The sequence below is a fragment of the Halichoerus grypus genome, chromosome 14 (genome assembly GCF_964656455.1).
Source record: "Halichoerus grypus chromosome 14, mHalGry1.hap1.1, whole genome shotgun sequence".
NCBI classification, from domain to species: Eukaryota; Metazoa; Chordata; class Mammalia; order Carnivora; family Phocidae; genus Halichoerus; species Halichoerus grypus.
The window spans coordinates 1,027,269-1,045,310 of NC_135725.1; the positions used below are offsets into that span (position 1 = coordinate 1,027,269).

Consider the following 18,042-nt stretch of genomic DNA (forward strand, 5'->3'; position numbering starts at 1 on the left):
TGCATTTCTATACATTAGTAATGAATTATCAGAAATTGAGAAAACAATCCCATTTACAATTGCATCAAGAAGAATGAAATACCTAGGGGTGCCTGGGTGGCTCATTCATTAAGCATCTGCCTTTGGCTTGGGTCATGATCTCAGGGTCCTGGGATCGAGCCCCGCGTTGGGCTCCCTGCTCAGCAGGAAGCCTGCTTCTCCCTCTCCCGCTCCCCCTGCTTGTGTTCCCTCTCCCGCTGTGTCTCTCTCTGTCAAATAAATAAATAAAATCTTTAAAAAAAAGAAGAATGAAATACCTAGGAATAAATTTAACCAAGAAAGGGAAAGATCTGTACTCTGAAAATTATGACATTGATGAAAGAAATTGATAATTCAAATAAACAGAAAGATATACCTTGTTTATGGATTGGAAGAATTAATACTGTTAAAATGTCCATACTGTGCAAAGCAATCTACAGATTCAGTGCAGTCCTCAAAGTACCAATAGCATTTTTCACAGAACTGGAACTGAGTCCTAAAATTTGTGGAACCACAAAAGACTCTAAATAGCCAAAAGACCCCAGAGAAGGAAGAACAAAGGTTGGAGGTATCATGCTCCCTGATTTCAAACTATATTACAAAGCCACAGTAATCAGGGGCGCCTGGGTGGCTCATTCGGTTAAGCGTCTGCCTTTGGCTGAGGTCATGATCTCAGGGTCCTGGGATCGAGCCCTGTGTTGGGCTCCCTGCTCAGCGGGGAGTGTGCTTATCCCTCTTCCTCTGACCCTCCTCCCTGCTCGTGCTGTCTCTCTCTGTCTCAAATAAATAAATAAAATCTTAAAAAAAAAAAAGCAATACTAATAAAAAAAAGTATGGTACTGGCTTGAAAACAGACACAGATCAATGGAATAGAATAGAGAGCCCAGGAATAAACCCATGCATATGTGGTCAATTCTGTGACAAAGGAGGCAAGAATATACAGTGGGGAAAAAGAACGTCACTTCAACAAATGGTGTTGGAAAAATTGGACAGCTCTGTGCAAAAGAATTAAACTGGACCATTATCTTAGTCATGTACAAAAATATATTCAAATGGATTAAAGACTTGGATTAAAGCTCCTAGAGGAAAACAGACCATAAGCTGTTTGACATTGGTCTTAACAGTATTTTTTTGGACCACTCTCCTTAGGCAAGGGCAACAAAAACTAAAATAAACAAATGGGATTATATCAAACTAAAGAGCTTTTGTACAGTAAAGGAAATTATCAAGAAAATGAAAAGCAACATTTTGAGAGAAAATGGGAGAAGATATTTGTAAACCATATATCTGATAAGGGGTTAATATCTAAAATATATAAAGAACTTACACAAATTAATATTAAAAAAAAAAATGGGCAGAAGACTTGAACAGACATTTCTCCAAAGAAGACATCCAGATGGCCAAAAGACACATGAAAAGATGATCAACATCATTAATCCCCAGAGAACTACAAATCAAAACCACAAGGAGGTATCACCTCACACCTGTCAGAATGGCTAGAATAAAAAAGACAAGAAATAACAAGTGTTGGTGAGGATGTGGAGAAAAGGGAACTGTTGTGCACTGTTGATGGGAATAACTGGTGCAGCCACTACAGAAAACAGTATGGAGGTTCCTCAAAAAATTAAAAATTAGAACTGCCATATGACCTAGCAATTCCATTTCTGGGTATTTATCCAAAGAAAATGAAAACACCAATTTGAAGGGATACATGCACTTCTGTGGTCATTGCAGTATTATTCACAATAGACAAGATATGGAAGCAACCTAAGTATCCATCAGTAGATAAAGAAGATGTGAGATACACACACACACACACACACACACACACAGGAATATTAGCCATAAAAAAGAATGAAAGCTTGCAATTTGCAACAACAAAGATGGACCTAGAGGATATTATGCTAAGTGAAATAAGTCAGAGACAAATGCCATATTATTTTACTTATATTTGATATCTAAAAACGAACAAAAAAGAAACGGACAAATAAACAAGACAAAACAGGAACAGACTCATAGATAAAGGAAACAAGCTTTCTTTACCAGAGAAGGGAGGGGCTGGGGGATAAGTGAAGTATGTGAAGGGGATTAATCGGTACAGACTTCCCGTTTTAAATAAATAAGTCATAGGGATGTACAGTATAAGGAATATAGTCAATAATATTTTAAGAATTGTGATTAAGTGGTAACTATGCTTATGGGGTCATTTTGTAATGTATATAAATATTGAATCAGTATGATGGGCATCTGCAACTAATGGGATATTGTATGTCAGTTATGCTTCAGTTTAAAGGGAAAAAAAATTACATAGTCATAAAAGGGTCAATTCATCAAGATGACATAACAGTTCTAAATATGAATGTACCTAACAGCAGAGCTTTAACAATGGAACTTCAACAACAGAAGTCATTTTCTTTGGATAAATACCCAGAAATGGAATTGCTAGGTCATATGGCAGTTCTAATTTTTAATTTTTTGAGGAACCTCCATACTGTTTCCTGTATTTTTCCTTTCTTTTGAAAGGAGACATAGACAATTCTACAATTATAGTGGAGACTTTAACACTCTTCTCTCAGTAATAAGTAAATAAATCTGTAAGTCAAAGAAGAAATCTCAAGGAAAATTAGAAACATTTTGAAATGAACAAGAATGAAAATGCAACATATTAAAATTTGTGGAACACAGCTAATGCAGTAGAGGAAATTTTATACCACTACATGGTTAGATGAAAAAGGAAGTCTCAATTCAATAACCCAAGCGTCCATCTTAAGAAATTTTTAAAAACTAGGAAAAAATAAATCCAAAGCAAGCAGAATGAAGGGAATAAAGAGCAGAAATCAATGAAATTTGAAATAGAAAAGACAACAGACAAAACCAATGAAACAAAAAAAAAGCTGGTTGTTTGAAGAAAATCACTAATTATGATAAATCTCTGAGTACTTATATCAGGAATAAAAGCAATAGCACCACAGACCCTGCATAAAAGAAGAATAATCATGGAATCATAGTCATGGAATACTATGAACAAACCTACCCACATGAATTTAACAACTTAGATGAAATGGACTAATCCCACAAAAGCCACAACCTGCTCAAACTCATCCAAGATGGAATAGTTAACCTGAATGCTCCTGTATCAATGAAAAAGATTGAATTTATAGTGAAAAATCTCCAAAAAAAGTATGTGTATTGTTGTCTCTAGAATGATCCTGTGGGAATTATAAAATAGTGGATCACTCACACACTCATGGTGGTGGGGTGTAGTGGGGAAGAATTCTTAAAACACAAAAGATAAGGAAGGAGAGAAAAAGTAACATCAAACGTGCATGACACATAGAAAATCATTAGTAAGATGGTAGTTTTTACCCAAATAGATCAGTAATTAAATATAAGTGGACTAAATATCAAAGATTGCCAAATGTGAAAAAAGAGAACAAACCAATAACAAACTAAGACCCAAGAATACAAAAAGGTAACATAAAGAAATGGAAAAAGCACGGCATGCAAATACTAAAGAAAGCTAGTGTAGCTCTTTTTGTATCAGACAAAATAGGCTTTAAGGCAAAGACATAATGGTGAAAAGTTCAGCTCTCCAGGAAGACAGAATAATTCCATATTTGTGTGTCTTTAATAACATAGCCTCAACATATATAAAGCAAAAACTGACAGAAGTAAATGAAGAAATAGAGCTGCAATTGTTATGCGAGTTTTAGCCTTTAGAACACGACAAAAATCAATAAGGATATAATGGATTTTAACAATAGAATTAGCAATATTGGTCTGTATGTAGAACACCCAGTGGCCAAAGAATACACATTTGTTTTTAAGTCCACATAGAGTATTTTTAAATTAGCTATATGCAGGACACAAAGCAAATCTCAATAAATTCCAAAGGATTAAAAGCATTCAATGCATGTTCTCCAACTACATTTGGACAGAAGCTGGAATTCAAAAACAAGAGATCCCTAAAATGTCTCTTTATATTTTTCAGTTAAGAATTTGTGCTTATAGGGCACCTGGGTGGCTCAGTTGGTTAAGCGACTGCCTTCGGCTCAGGTCATGATCCTGGAGTCCCGGGATCGAGTCCCGCATCGGGCTCCCTGCTCGGCAGGGAGTCTGCTTCTCCCTCTGACCCTCCCCCATCTCATGCTCTCTCTCTGTCTCATTCTCTCTCTCAAATAAATAAAATCTTAAAAAAAAAAAAAAATTTGTGCTTATATATGTATATAAAGAAAATGCACTTATAAATATCCCATGAAGCAAAGAAGAAATTATAATGGAAATTAAAAAAATACTCTGGTTAAGGACATGAAAATCATGCAAATAAAAATATTACATATCAAAACTTGGGCATGCAGTTAAAGCTATAATTTTGCAGGAATGCATATATTAGAACGGAGAAAGGGCTAAAAATCAATAATGTCCGATACAAAAAGAAAAACCCAAATAAAGAGGAAATACAACAGATAAGAGTACAAATTAATAAAATATAAAACAAACATACAAAAGAGTGTTAACAAAGCTTGAAATTGGCTCTCTGAAATGTCTAATAAAATTGGTGTGCCCCTGATGAGACTGACTATAGAAAAGACAAGGCACAATCTCAGGAATTGCTGTAGTCTGACTAACACTGAGAAAAAGAGGAAAATATATTATGTGTAACTGCATGCCAATAAATTTCAAAACATGGATGATATCTTGGAGAAATATAACTTACCAAACTTACATAAGAAGATACAGAAACTCTGAAAAGTGCTATAAATATTTTTTTTAAAAATCAGTAATTAAAAACCCTCTCACACTTGTCCTTTGTGGTGGCAAGATTTCTGGAAGAGCCCAGGGTGTTGTCTTCCAGGGTAAAATACAGGCAGAAAAGAGAATTATTTCTGTTCAGAAAGATTCTGAAGGTCTGGGCCAGAGTCCACTCTGCAGAACTAGGAGTCACGTCTCTGAAGCAATTATGTGGACAGGTGGCTGGATGCACAGACAGGTGCATATCCCTGGAGCTGGAAATAGGGACAGTTCTTCCCTGCCACATGAGGGAGGGGTGGATGCTGCATTGTCTCAGCCAACAAATGTTCATCAGAGTGAAATGGATGAACTCAGCCAGATGTTGGAAAATAGGTGATAGCTGTTGAAAAAAAGGGAAAGGACAAATGGAATTCATGTAAGGAGTAGAGAACTCTGCTCAGATTAAAACCACAGAGAAACAGGCCCCTCCAAGGATAACTGGAAGGAGTGATGTCAGCAGGATGCAGCATAGGAGGTACCAGCCTTCATACCCCCATACAAACACTAAGACATCTGTCCATTAATGGAAACAGCCTTGGGAGGGCTCAAGTGTCCAGTTAAGAACCTTTGGCAACATAGTGGAGCAAAAATGCTACTGCATAGAAAGGATCGCTGGGGAGACAGGCTTACATGAGACATCAGGAAATGGCTAGGATCAAAGAAGAAGGTGGGGCTCTCTGAGTCCCATGGTGGGTGCCATCATGGGCCCCAGTGGCATGCTCTGGGGAGGACCTTGGAGGACCTTGGTAGCCCCTGCGGCCGCCTGGGCTCCCCCCAGCTTTCACAGCAGAGGACTCATGCTAGTTGGCAGACCCCAGTGGCCTGTTTCACAAAAGATATAGTTTTTGCCATGGGCATAACCAACGGCCATTGCTACCATAGACCCCCTAGGGAAGGAGATGCTGCTGCACCCTCTTTCCAGAAGAATCTGCTCTCTTGTGCAGTCTCCAAAGATCAGGACTGCCTGCTGCCTCCCCAGCCCTGTGCAGATCCCAGGCCCCTGGCTGCTCTGGGTGCACCTGCGCTTCAGACTTCAGCTCTATGGCAACTCCACACTCATGCACCTGAGGCACTGGGGCCATCATCACTGTGGGCTAGGCAGCGCTCCGGAACCTGGAGCCATCATCCCTCTGTGAGTGCCTGCACTCCAGACCCCGGTTCAGTATCTGGGCCATAGGCACCTGCACATCGGACACCAGTGCCCCCACTCTGAGGGTGCCCACCAGCTGGACCCAGCCTCCGGGAGGGACCACCTTAGCTGCAACATCCCATGGCAGAAAAAGGTCAGGAGGTACCCAGCAGCCTTCACCATTGAAGACCCCAACAGCCCGCACGGCCACTGCAGCCACCTGCAGTTTAGTTTAGGGTCCCTGCCACCTGTGCTGACGCTCACCTTGGCTGATAGATCTGCACAGAGACTACACTGCTGGGCCTGTCCTTTAGCTGGAACCACCACAGCTGGTATCCTGCACCCACTCACAGACACTCAGGTCTTCCCCAACCAAAACCCATCTGTAAAGGCTACAAGAGATGACTGTGTTCATCAAATGCAAAGTTAGCAACACAAGGCTACAAGAAACAAAAAAGCAGGGAAACATGACACCACCAAAGGAACACAGTACTTTTCCTGTAACAGACCCCAGAGATTGAAGATGTATGAACTGTCAAAGGATTCAAACTTACTATTTTAAGGCAGTTCGGTGAGCTACAAGAAAACTGTGAAAATAAAAGGAAACCTTGTCTAGAATGGAGTTCAGAGGCTGGCAGGGGGAGCTCTCACACCAAGCACTGGTTGTCAATTACAGATCCAATAGGAAGAGAAGGACCTCACAGGTGGATGCTACTTTACTACTCCCGCAGGAGGGAGGAAGTTTTCTTCCATCCCCGCAACAGCCCAGTCAATGAGAGGCAGTCACAGCTCAGCCAGTGAGAAGCCACTATACTTCCAGCTCCCAGTTCACTCCAATAGGCTTTTAGTTTACAACAGCCCCTCCCTACACCCCCTTTCCTCTCTAAAAGAGCCTCTTCTCCTTTTGTTCTCCCAACTTGCCTATGCTTTTGTCATAGCTTGCTTGTGCCAGATTGCAATTCTCTCTTATTCCCAAATAAACCCATTTTTGCTGGTAAGATAACTGACAGTTTTATGTTTTTAAATATATTTTTAAAATATTTTTTTAAAGATTGTATTTATTTGACAGACAAAGCAAGAGAAGGAACACAAGCAGGGGGAGTGGGAGAGGGAGAAGCAGGCTTCCTGCTGAGCAGGGAGCCCGATGTGGGGCTCGATCCCAGGGCCCTGGGATCATGACCTGAGCCGAAGGCAGACGCCTAGTGACTGAGCCACCCAGGTGCTCCAACAGATTTATTTTTAAGGTTAACAGACTACATGTAAAGAACTCAACAAAATCAGGAAAAAAGTATGTGAAGAAAATGAGAAGTTCAGTAGGGAAACAAATCATGAAAAGAACCAAATAAATATTGGAGCTGAAGAATACAATGAATGAAATGAAAAAAATGCAATAGACAGCATGGATATCAAACTTGATCAAGCAGAAGAAAGAATTTGTGAACATCAGGACAGGTCATTTGAAATTATATAGTCATAGGAGAAAAAAGAAAGAAGAATGAAAAAAAAAGTGAAGAAAGCCTATGTGAATTACGGGGCACCATCAAGCAACTAATATTTGCATTGTGGGAGTCCCAGAAGAAAAGAGAAAGGGCAGAAAGCTTATTTAAGAAAATTCCCAAATCTAGAAAAAGATATGTACATCCAGGCACTTGAATCTCACAGGACCCCAAACAGATTCAACCCAAATTCACCAAGACACATTAAACTATCAAAAATCAAGACAGAGATAATTTTGAACGCAGCAAGACGTGGGGGGGGGGGGGGGGAAGAAACCCACTTCATTTCAAACAAGTGAATACCTGCAAGGCTTTCAGCAAATTTCATAGCAGAAACCTTGTAGGCCAGGAGAGAATGGAATGACATATTTGAAGTGCTGAAAGTAAAAAACTGACAACTAAGAATACTGGCAAAGCTGTCATTCAGGAATGAAGGAGAAATAAAGACTTTCTCAAACAAAAGCTGAGGGAGTTCACCACTATACCTGCCTTAGAAGAAATGCTAAGGAAAGTTCTTCAAGCTGAAGTAAAAGGATGCTAATTAGTAACGTGAAAACACATGAAAGTATAAAACTTACTGGTAAAAGTACATACTCATTCAGAATATGATGGCTGTGTCTAAATCACTTAAATCTAGTATAAATGTTAAAAGACAAAAGTATTAAAAAAACTACAGTTACAATAATTTTAATGGATACAAAATATAAAAAAGATGTACATTGTGTTATCAAAACATAAAAAAGTGTGTGGGGAAAGTATAAGTGTAGAGTTTCAGTATGCAATTGAAGTTATCAGCTTAAAATGAACTGTTATAACTATATTTATTTATTTATTTATTTATTATTTTTTTAAAGATTTTATTTATTTATTTGACAGAGACAGAGATAGCGAGAGCAGGAATACAAGCAGTGGGAGAGGGAGAGCAGGCCTCCCGCCGAGGAGGGAGCCCGATGTGGGACTCGATCCCAGGACCCTGGGATCATGACCCAAGCTGAAGGCAGACGCCTAACGACTGAGCCACCCAGGCGCCCATAACTATGTTTTTAAAGTAAGGCTCATAGTTATCACAAATAGCTCTAATATACAAAATAAAGAGAAAGGAAACAAAGCATGACACTACAAAAAATCATCAAATCACAAAGGAAGACAGCAAGAGAGGAAGAAAGGAATAAAGGAACTATAAAACTGCCAGAAAACAATAAGATGGCAATAGTAAGTCCTTACTTATCAATAATTACTTTATATGTAAATGGATTAAGTTCACCAATTAAAAGATATAGACAGTATAGACTTAAATACCTTACTTTCAACAATGGATAGATCAGAAAGTCAATAAGGAAATATTGACTGGAATGGTATTTTATTATAAATGAACTTAACAGGCATGTACAGAACAGTAGCAGAATTCACAATCTTAACAAACATGGAAAATTCTCCAGGATAGATCATTTGTTAGATCATGAAATTGGTCTTAACAAATTTAAAAGGATTGAAATCACATTGTTGTCTTTTTTTACTATATGGTGTGAAACTAGAAATCAGTGACAGGAGGGAAGCAGGAGAATGCACAAATACATGGAAACTATAAAACATACTTCTGAATAAACAGTGGGTCAAAGAAGAAGTGAAAAGGGAAATAATAAAATACTTTGAGACAAATGAAAATACCAAAACTTATGAGATGTGCCAAAAGCAGTTTTAAGAGGAAAGTTTATAGTGATAAAAGTCTACATTAAGAAACAAGAAAATCTAACTTCACACCTCCAAGAACTGGAAAAAGAAAAGCAATCCAAGCCCAAAGTTTGCAGAAGGAAGGAAACAACAAAGATAAGTGCAGAAATAAGTGGGCCAGAAAAACAATGCAAAACATAAATGAAATGAAGAGCAAGCTTTTTTGAAAATGTAAACAAAATTAGGGCGCCTGGGTGGCTCAGTCGGTTAAGCATCTGCCTTCGGCTCAGGTCATGATCCCAGGGTCCTAGGATTGAGCCCCGTGTTGGGCTCCTCCCTGCTCAGTGGGGAGCCTGCTTCTCCCCCTCCCTCTGCCTGCCTCTCTGCCTACTTGTGCGCTCTATCTGTCAAATAAATAAATAAAATCTTAAAAAAAAAAAAAAAGTAAACAAAATTGACATACCTTTAGCTAGACTAAGAAAAAAAGGACTCAAAATCAGAACTGAAAGAGGAGACGTCACAACTGATTCCATAGTAATACAAAGAATCATGAGAAACTACCATGAACAGTTAGGCTAACATATTGGATAACCTAGGAAAAATGGATAAATTTCTACACTTACACACAAAGCCTATGAAGATTGAATCATGAAAAAAATAGAAAATCTGAATGGATCTATACCTGTAAGGACATTAAATCAGTAATCAGAAATCTCCCAACAAATAAAAAGTCCAGACCACTGGTGAATTCTTCCAAACATCTTTTTAAGATTTTATTTATTTACTTTGAGAGAAGGGAGAGCACGAGTTGGAGGGGGAGAGGGTGAAAGAGAATCTGAAGCAGACTCTGCACTGAGTGTAGAGAGCCTAACGCAGGGCTTGATTCCACAACCCTGAGACCACAACCTGAGCTGAAATCAAGAGTCAGACTCCCAGGGCGCCTGGTGGCTCAGTCGGTTAAGCATCTGCCTTCGGTTCAGGTCATGATCCCAGGGTGCTGGGATTGAGCCCCGCATCGGGCTCCCTGCTCAGTGAGGAGTCTGCTTGTCCTCCCCCCACCCCGACTCGTGCTCTCTCACTCTCTCAAATAAATAAAATCTTTAAAAAAAATAAGAGATGAATGTAGGGTCAACTAATCTATGACAAGGGTGCCAAGTATACACAAGGGGAAAGGATAGTCTTTTCAATAAATGGTTCTGGGAAACCTGGTTATCTACATGTAGAAGAATGAAATTGGACCCTCATCTTACACCACTTACAGAAGTCCACTCAAAATGGATTAAAGACCTGATATCATAAAACTCCTGGAAGAAAACGGGAAAAAAACTCATTGACAATGAATATGACACTAAAAACACAAGCAACAAAAACAAAAATTATAACTGGGATTACATCAAACTAAAAAGCTTTTGTACAGCAAAAGAAAGTGAGAAAGGCATCCTACAGAATGAGAAAATATTTACAAATCATGTATCTGATAAGGGGCAGTATCTAAAGTAAGGAACTCACACAACTCAATAGCAAAAACAAAAGACCCCTCAAATAATCCAATTTAAAATATGTAAAGAATCTGAATAGATGTATTTCCAGGGAAGTCATGCAAATTGCCAAGAGAATATGAACAGGTACTCAACATCACTAATCATCAGGGAAGTGCAAATCAAAACCACAACGAGATATTGCCTCACACCTGTCAGGATGGCTGTTTTCAAAAAGACAATAGATAACAATTGTTGGCAAGGACATGGGGAGAAAGGGAAACCTTGTATATTGCTGGTGGGAATACACACTGCTAAAGCCATCATAGAAAATTGTGTGGAAGTTACTCAAAAAAATAGAACTACCATATGATCCTGCAATCCCAGTTCTGGGTATAGATCTGAAGAAATGAAGTCACTATTTTGAAGACGTATCTGTACCCCCGTGTTCCTTGCAACGTTATTCACAATAGCCAAGATATGGAAACAAGCTAAGTGTTAACACTTGAATGAATAAAGAAAATGTGGTAAATATATACAGTGGAATGCTATTGAGCCATAAAAACAAGGAGATCTTGCCATTTGTGACAACATGAATGAACATGGAGGTCATCATGCTAAGTGAAATAAGCCAGAGGGAGAAAGACAAATACTCTATGATGTCTGGAAAAAAAAAAAAAAAAAAAGTTCATAGAACCAGAAAGGGAAATGGTAGCTGCCAGAGGCACAGATTAAAGTTAGGGAAGCATGTGATCCTCTCAATAGATGGAAGAAGGCATTTCATAAGATTCAAAGTCTATTAATGCCTTTGGATAATAGGAAGATAGCCTTTGGATAATAGGAAGATAGGTTAAAAGTGAATTAGTTTAATTTGACAAAGAATATCTATTTAAAAAGCAACAGCAAGTATTTCTAATAGTGATGTGTTGAATGTTTTCTTTTTGAGATGGAGAACAACAGAATACCAATTATCACCACTTATTTCCAGTATCTACTGGAGGGCTTAGTGCAATGTGGGGTAAGACATCAGGAAGGAAAAGAAGGAGAAGCATGGAGTGAGGGTGAGGAAGAGGAGAAGGGGAAAAAGAAATAATAAAAAGAGAGAAAGGAAAGCAGCAGGATTGAAGAAGTGTGCCTCGTATGGTAAAATCGGAATTTCTGCAGATGGGACCCAGTGTCATCATCTTTTGCTCCTCCAAGTGAGTTCAATCTGCAGTCAAATTTAGGAGCTAGTTCCCTGTCCACTTTTTGTAAATATTTTTGGAGGTGTTACGGTAAAAGTACAGTAGCTTTATTTTTTCATTTGAAGAAAATTCATTCCTCTCAAAACAAGGTTTCCCGAAGTAAATTTTGGCTTTTTTGAGTTGGTACCAAGTTAAGGTAGGCTTCCATAATAGATGCTCAGAGCTGAATGATTATTCTGATTTTTCAATGTCATTCCATATGGGTGTTTCGTAAAAGGTGATGTTTCTTTTAACATTATTACTTTTTATCAAACATTTGAACAGAACAATATGATCTTTTACGAAGAAGCCCTTGATATGAAATTATTGTTTGGGGCCAAATTATAATTCTTTCCAAGGAATGTCTGCTAAAACTTGGTTCCCATTTTGAGGTGTAAATTATTGTGTAATCGTATTTGTGGTAATAATAATAATTTTTTTTTTAACCTGTATTTAATGGCACTTAATTATTACTTTAAAAAGATGTCAGGATTTGAAAGGAAGAAATAAATTATTATTTATTGACAAAGTGACTATATGGCACATATGTGGAAATTAAAACTTACAAATTAAAATTGAGTTTAGTGAGTTAGCTAAATAAAAGTTATTTTTCTATACCAGCAATAGTTAGAAAGTGAAATTTAGAAAAATTCCCATTTGTACTAACATAATAATACCAAACATCAAATAGAAATGGATCTAACAAAAAATAAGTCCATTATACTCCAAACCTTTAAACATTGAGAGAAACTTAAAAAGAAATGAATGAAAAGATATATACCATGTTCATGGATTAGAAGACTCAATATTGTAAACACATTACTTCTCCTCAAATGGATTTGTAGATTCAGTGTGGTCCCAGTTAAAATTGTAACAATATTTTATGGGCATTGACAAGCTGATTATATAGTATTTGTGGAAACGCAAAGGCCAGGAAAAACCAAGATACTCCCTTAGAGGAAGGAAATGGTTCTGTTGAGTGTCAGGACTAATTATGTAAACCCACGACTATGGAAACACTGTGGCGCTGGAAGAGGAATACACTGAGCAACGGAGTAAAAGCATCTAGAGGCACGCCTGCTCGACTGACAAGAATGGCCTGACTCCTGGGCCGTGAGGACAGGGTGGTCTTGAAAACAAAAAAAGGAGAGTTGGGGGACCTGGGTGGCACAGTCGGATAAGGTTGTGAGCTCAGGGTCCTGGGATCCAGCCCCGAGGTGGGCTCTGCGCCTAGTGGGGAGTCTGCTAGTCCCTCTCCCTCTGCCCTTCCCCCCACGCATGCTCTGTCTCTATCTAAAAAAACTCTTTAAAAACAAAACAAAGAGTTGGGACTATGGGCTCTCCACACTGGGAGAATAATCCTTGCTTCTAACCTCATACTATAAAACTCATTACAAGTGGATTGTGACTCTTAATGTACAAGTGACATAGGAGAACATCTTCACAAAAAGTGCTGAAGGAAAGACTGGCTAAAAGTTGGTTACATTTGATTACATTAAAATGAGTAAGTATTGTTCACTAAAAGACTAATTGAGCAAATAGGCAAATTGCAGTGTGAGAGAAGATATTTACAATACGTGTAAGCAACAAAATGTTCTTATTCCGCACACATACAGAACTCCTGTCAATCAAAAAGGAAAGCATGATACCTCTACGGAAAGACAGGCAAGGGACGTGGACAGGTGTGGTGTGAAAGCAGGTATCCAGATTAGCCCAAGAGGTCCTCAGTTTAATTTGTTCCCAGGGAGATGCAAACGAAAAGCACGGAGATAGCACTGAGTGCCTGTCAGGACGGCTAATATAAAAAACAGAAAAAGATCGGTATTGGTGAGGATGTGGAGAAAGGGGAGCCCTCGTGCGCTCTTGGTGGGAATGCAAGCGGGTGCCACTCTGGAGAACAGTATGGAGGTTCCTCAGAAAGTTAAAAAGAGCTCCCCTCTGATCCAGTAATCCTTCTGGGCGCCTGGCCGCAGGACATGAAATCGGTATCTCAGAGATCTCTGCACCCTCACGTCCACTGCGGCACTGTTCACATTAGCCGAGATACGGAAACGGCCTAAATGTTCCATGGATGGATGAATGAAATGTGGCAGCTACTTACAAGGACATAGTGTTTATCCTTGAAAAAGAAAATCCTGCTGTTTGGGAACAACATGGACGAACCTTGAGGACATTATGCTAAGTGAGATCAGTCGGTCACAAAAAGACAAACACGGCTGACGCTGACGGGGCCCCCGAGAGTCCTGGAACTCATGGAAGCGGAGCGGAGCGGGGGCGGGGGTGCCGTTCGAGGGGTAAAGTTTCAGTTGTGCGGGTGGATGAGCTGTCGGGACTGGCCGCACGGCCCCGAGCCTGCAGACGCCCGCACTGTACTGTACCTAAGATTTTGCTGAGAGGGCTGATCGTGTGTTGAGTGTTCCCACCACAATAAAAGAAACAACGAAATCACGTTAGGTGCTGTTACACTGCCCAGGATGACGTGGGGGAGCGGGAGCACAGGGGCCGCTCTGGGGCGGCTCGGGTACCCCCTCCTGTAGGCTGCAGCCCCCTGACCCAGCGGCCCCGTGTGGGCTGTATGCCCAGCAGATGAGCCCAGGCAGACACACACGGGTGTCAGTCGTGTCCCAGACGGGCAGCAAGCCGGTCATACTAGCACCTCAATGGCTCGAAGTCGTGGGAGCGTCAGGGAGTGAAACTATGCAGACGCGCAACGTGGACGCGCCTCCCGGATACGGTGGCGGATACGGTGGCGACAGAGAAGCCAGACAGGAAAGAAGAAACATGGGCCCGCTGACACGGTATTCAGAATCAGGGAGAACTGAGCCGTGGTGTTTAGAGCACATGTTTACATGGCAATGCTGTGAAGAAAACCAGATGTGGAGTTCTGTGACCTGCTCGGGGAGGGGCAATGTGAGTCCGGGGGCGGGGGATCCCGGCGCTCTCCCTCCCCACTTGATCTTTGTAAGCTTCTCATTTTTGTTTTATGCAGTTTTAAGTAAAGTAGGTTCAAAGGACAAGTCCGTTCGGGAAACAGGACCTCCTGCGTCCTCTGGATGTTCCCAGGCGCGGGGAGGTCCTGGGCAGGAGGCCGCTGAGCCGTGTTCCATCGCCCGGTTCCCAGGGTTCCTCCCTATGATCCCTTCCCAGCCCCTGGTGGGGCGCTGGCGGTGTGTGCTTCTGACCTCACCGAAGCCTGTTCGTGGGACGTTGCTGCTCACTCGGGGGCGGGGGAGGGTGTGGGCCTCACTGCGCAGACACCTTGCTTTGATAAGTTCATTTTATGGCGCTGTGGGATGGGCCAGTGGAAAGGATAGCAGGGCCGCGGTTCATGTAGCTCCCCTAGCAGGTGGGGGTCGGAGAAGCGGGTTCTGCCTGATGGCCAAGTGCTGCAGGAAGAGCGAAGGGAAGGGAGTGGGCGTGCCTGGGCCGAGGGGACAGTGGTGGGACGGAGGCCCGAAGAGAGAAGCCAGGCTGCTGCAGGACCTCGGAAGGCACCTCAGGCAGGGGCAGCCCGTGTGTGAAGCTGGCGCACTGGAGAGAAGGACGGAAGGCCAGTGTGCGGGGCCTGCAGGTCGTAGAAGGCATCTTTCTGGCCGGAGACGTGCCAGGTAAATAGGACCACGGTAGGCTGGTACAGAGGCACTTCTCCTGTTTCTTCTAGGTGCCGCGCCCTGTAAAGACCAGCTGTCCTTAAAGGAAAAACCCAGCTTCCCAGCCGGTCCGCAGCCTCTGAGCCAAGCAGGCCCCAGGGACCTCCCTGGTGGTGCCCCAGCCCCTGTGGCGCCATCCTCCCCTCCTGTGACTGCTCTGCCCCAGGACACGGCTGCGCCAGCCGCCAGCCCCAAGCCAGAGCCAGCCGTGGGGACTGCTGTGCAGGCGGGGGGCCCAGGGACCTCCCAGGGGACGGCCAGTGCGCGCGAGACTCCCCAGCCACTGGCAGAGACTCCAGACACCCAGCTTGCACAGCCTCTGGGCGCGGGCGCGGGGCCTTGTGCCCCGCCTCTGGAGGCCCCCCGTTACCCCACAGGTTTGGGAGAGCCCACCTCAGCCAGGGAGGCCTCTGCCCAGGGCGAGCCCTTGCGGGCTCCGGCCCCTGCACCCAGTGCCCCCAGTGGGACCCCTCAGCCTGCCCTGGGCCAGCCCCTGCCCCCACTGCCCCCTGCGGTGGGGGCCATCAGCTTGGCCACCCCCCAGCTCCCCAGCCCCCCACTGGGGCCCACCATGCCCCCCCAGCCGCCCTCAGCCTTGGAGTCAGATGGGGAGGGGCCGCCCCCTAGGGTGGGCTTTGTGGACAGCACCATCAAGAGCCTGGACGAGAAGCTCCGAACTCTGCTTTACCAGGAGCACATGCCCACCTCCTCAGCCTCGGCTGGGACCCCCGTGGAGGCGGGGGACCGAGACTTGGCCCTGGAGCCCCAGCCTGTGGTGAGTCCTGGTCCCACCGGGGTGGCGGGCTCCCTAGGCACGCAGAGCTGCCGCTCTTGGCCCTGACTGTCCCGTTCTCAGAGGCCCACCCCGTGCGTGTTGCCAGAGTGGCTCATTTGGGGAACTGGGATGTGTGTGCAGGGTTGGGACCTGGCCTGGATGGGGTCTGCTTGGGGCGGCCCGGGGAGGAGCCCGGCTTTCATACGGGAGATCCGCTGGTTAGCTGCAGAGCTCAGCAGGCGAGACTCGCGGCTCTTTCTGTTTCTTCCTCCAGCTGGGAAAGTCAGAAACCGCTCCGGGGCTGGGGGCTGCGCTGGACCAGGCTGGGCCCTCGCCAATGACAGGTAATGAGCCCCAGGTCACCCGTCAGAACCCCAGTGCTCACGAGGTGCCACCAGCCTTCCTGCATCTGCGTCCTTCATCCCCATAGCATCTTGGGTGGGACTCAGACGTAGCAGGAGCCCGTCATGAGGTGTAGGTTAAAGCCCACCGTGTCTCCTTACAAACCATGACATGCTCATGCCCCAAGGTGAGAAAGTTCTCCGTAGAAGTGGGTGAAAGCCCGGATGGCTGGGTGTCGGGGTGTGACCAGGGCTGTCAGCAGCCGTGCTCTCAAAGCGCTCTGGCAGGTACCCCCTCGCCCCCTGTTCTTGAGAAGGTTACAAGGTGTTGAAGGCCGTTTTGGTAGAGCGCAGGGCTGGGGCTGGGGGCTTCCCGCAGGTCTGTGGAAACGGTCAGGCTGGGGCCATCGAGTTCCTGAATCGGGGCTTTCTCTGAGGGTCCCCTCTCTGTGGGAACACCTGTGTCTCAGCCCAAGGCGCTGGTCTGATCTTCTAAGGTGTGGGGTTTCTTCTTGGCCTGCAATTCCTCGGGAGATCAGCAAGACAGGGATCCAGCTGACCTCGTAAGAGGCCCCTGGGTGTGTGTCCGAGGCAGATGAGGCCCGTGTGCAGTGAGAGGAGTGGCCTGCGGGATCTGGTCAGACCCCTGGATGCCGCATGCTTGGGTGTCACACCGTAGAGGGACGGGGACAGCCGGCAGTGGGGTCGGAAGCTGTGTGCCGTTTCCCTGGGAAAGTGAGGGTCGGGTGGTAAAGCAGGAACGTGCCAGAAGGTACGAGGAGTGCCTGCTTCATCTTCTGACTTCGGTGCTCGAGAAACGCACTCTGGGCCCGTCCTGCGGCACCAGGACGCCGGTGCTGTGTCCACTCCCAGATGCACTCCTCCCGGAGGGCCAGGATGTGGGGCAGCTCAAGGAAGCAGATTCTAGTTTGGAAGAGGTAAACGTTTCTGGAGGTCAGAGCTGTCCAGGAGAGGGAGTGTAGTGGACCGTGAGCCCCCCATCCCTGGAGCTGTACAAAGACAGGTTGGCTGGTCCCCACTGCGGGGGTAGGTCAGGATGGGCGTCAGGTCCCCACTGCGGGGGTAGGTCAGGATGGGCGTCAGGTCCCCACTGCGGGGGTAGGTCAGGATGGGCGTCAGGCATTGCCTATGGGGGAGGGGTGTATGCCACTGGGTCTGGGTGTCCCCAGGAATCTGCGCAGGGACAGCCCCCAGACCTTGCCGGAGGCTGTCACCCCTGCTCCAAGCATGTCCGTCTGGCCGCGGCCTGACACGCAGCCCCTGCCTGCCTGTGGCTGTCGTTTGCCGTGTGCGGGCCTCAGCTCACCCGGTCTCCCACACGTCAGCTCCTTCTGCTCTGTCACTCAGCAGTCCTGGGAAAGGGGGTCAGAAATACCCCGCCGTGTCTACACTCTGTGGATGGGGAGACAGAGACCGCCTCAGATGACAGGGTCCTTCCCCAGACGCTGG

At 44.4% G+C, this 18,042-nt stretch overlaps 1 protein-coding gene across 19 annotated transcripts in view; it reads left to right on the top strand.

Moving 5' to 3' along the window:
* The window catches only part of WNK2 (WNK lysine deficient protein kinase 2), a 130,865-nt gene that overhangs the window by 74,090 nt on the left and 38,733 nt on the right, over nt 1–18,042 (top strand). For all 19 annotated transcript variants that reach the window (XM_078061945.1, XM_078061948.1, XM_078061955.1 and 16 more), the window contains 2 exons: nt 15,468–16,231; nt 16,506–16,575. In XM_078061945.1, coding sequence (XP_077918071.1) covers nt 15,468–16,231; nt 16,506–16,575 — 834 coding nt within the window. The remainder of the gene's footprint in view (nt 1–15,467; nt 16,232–16,505; nt 16,576–18,042) is intronic.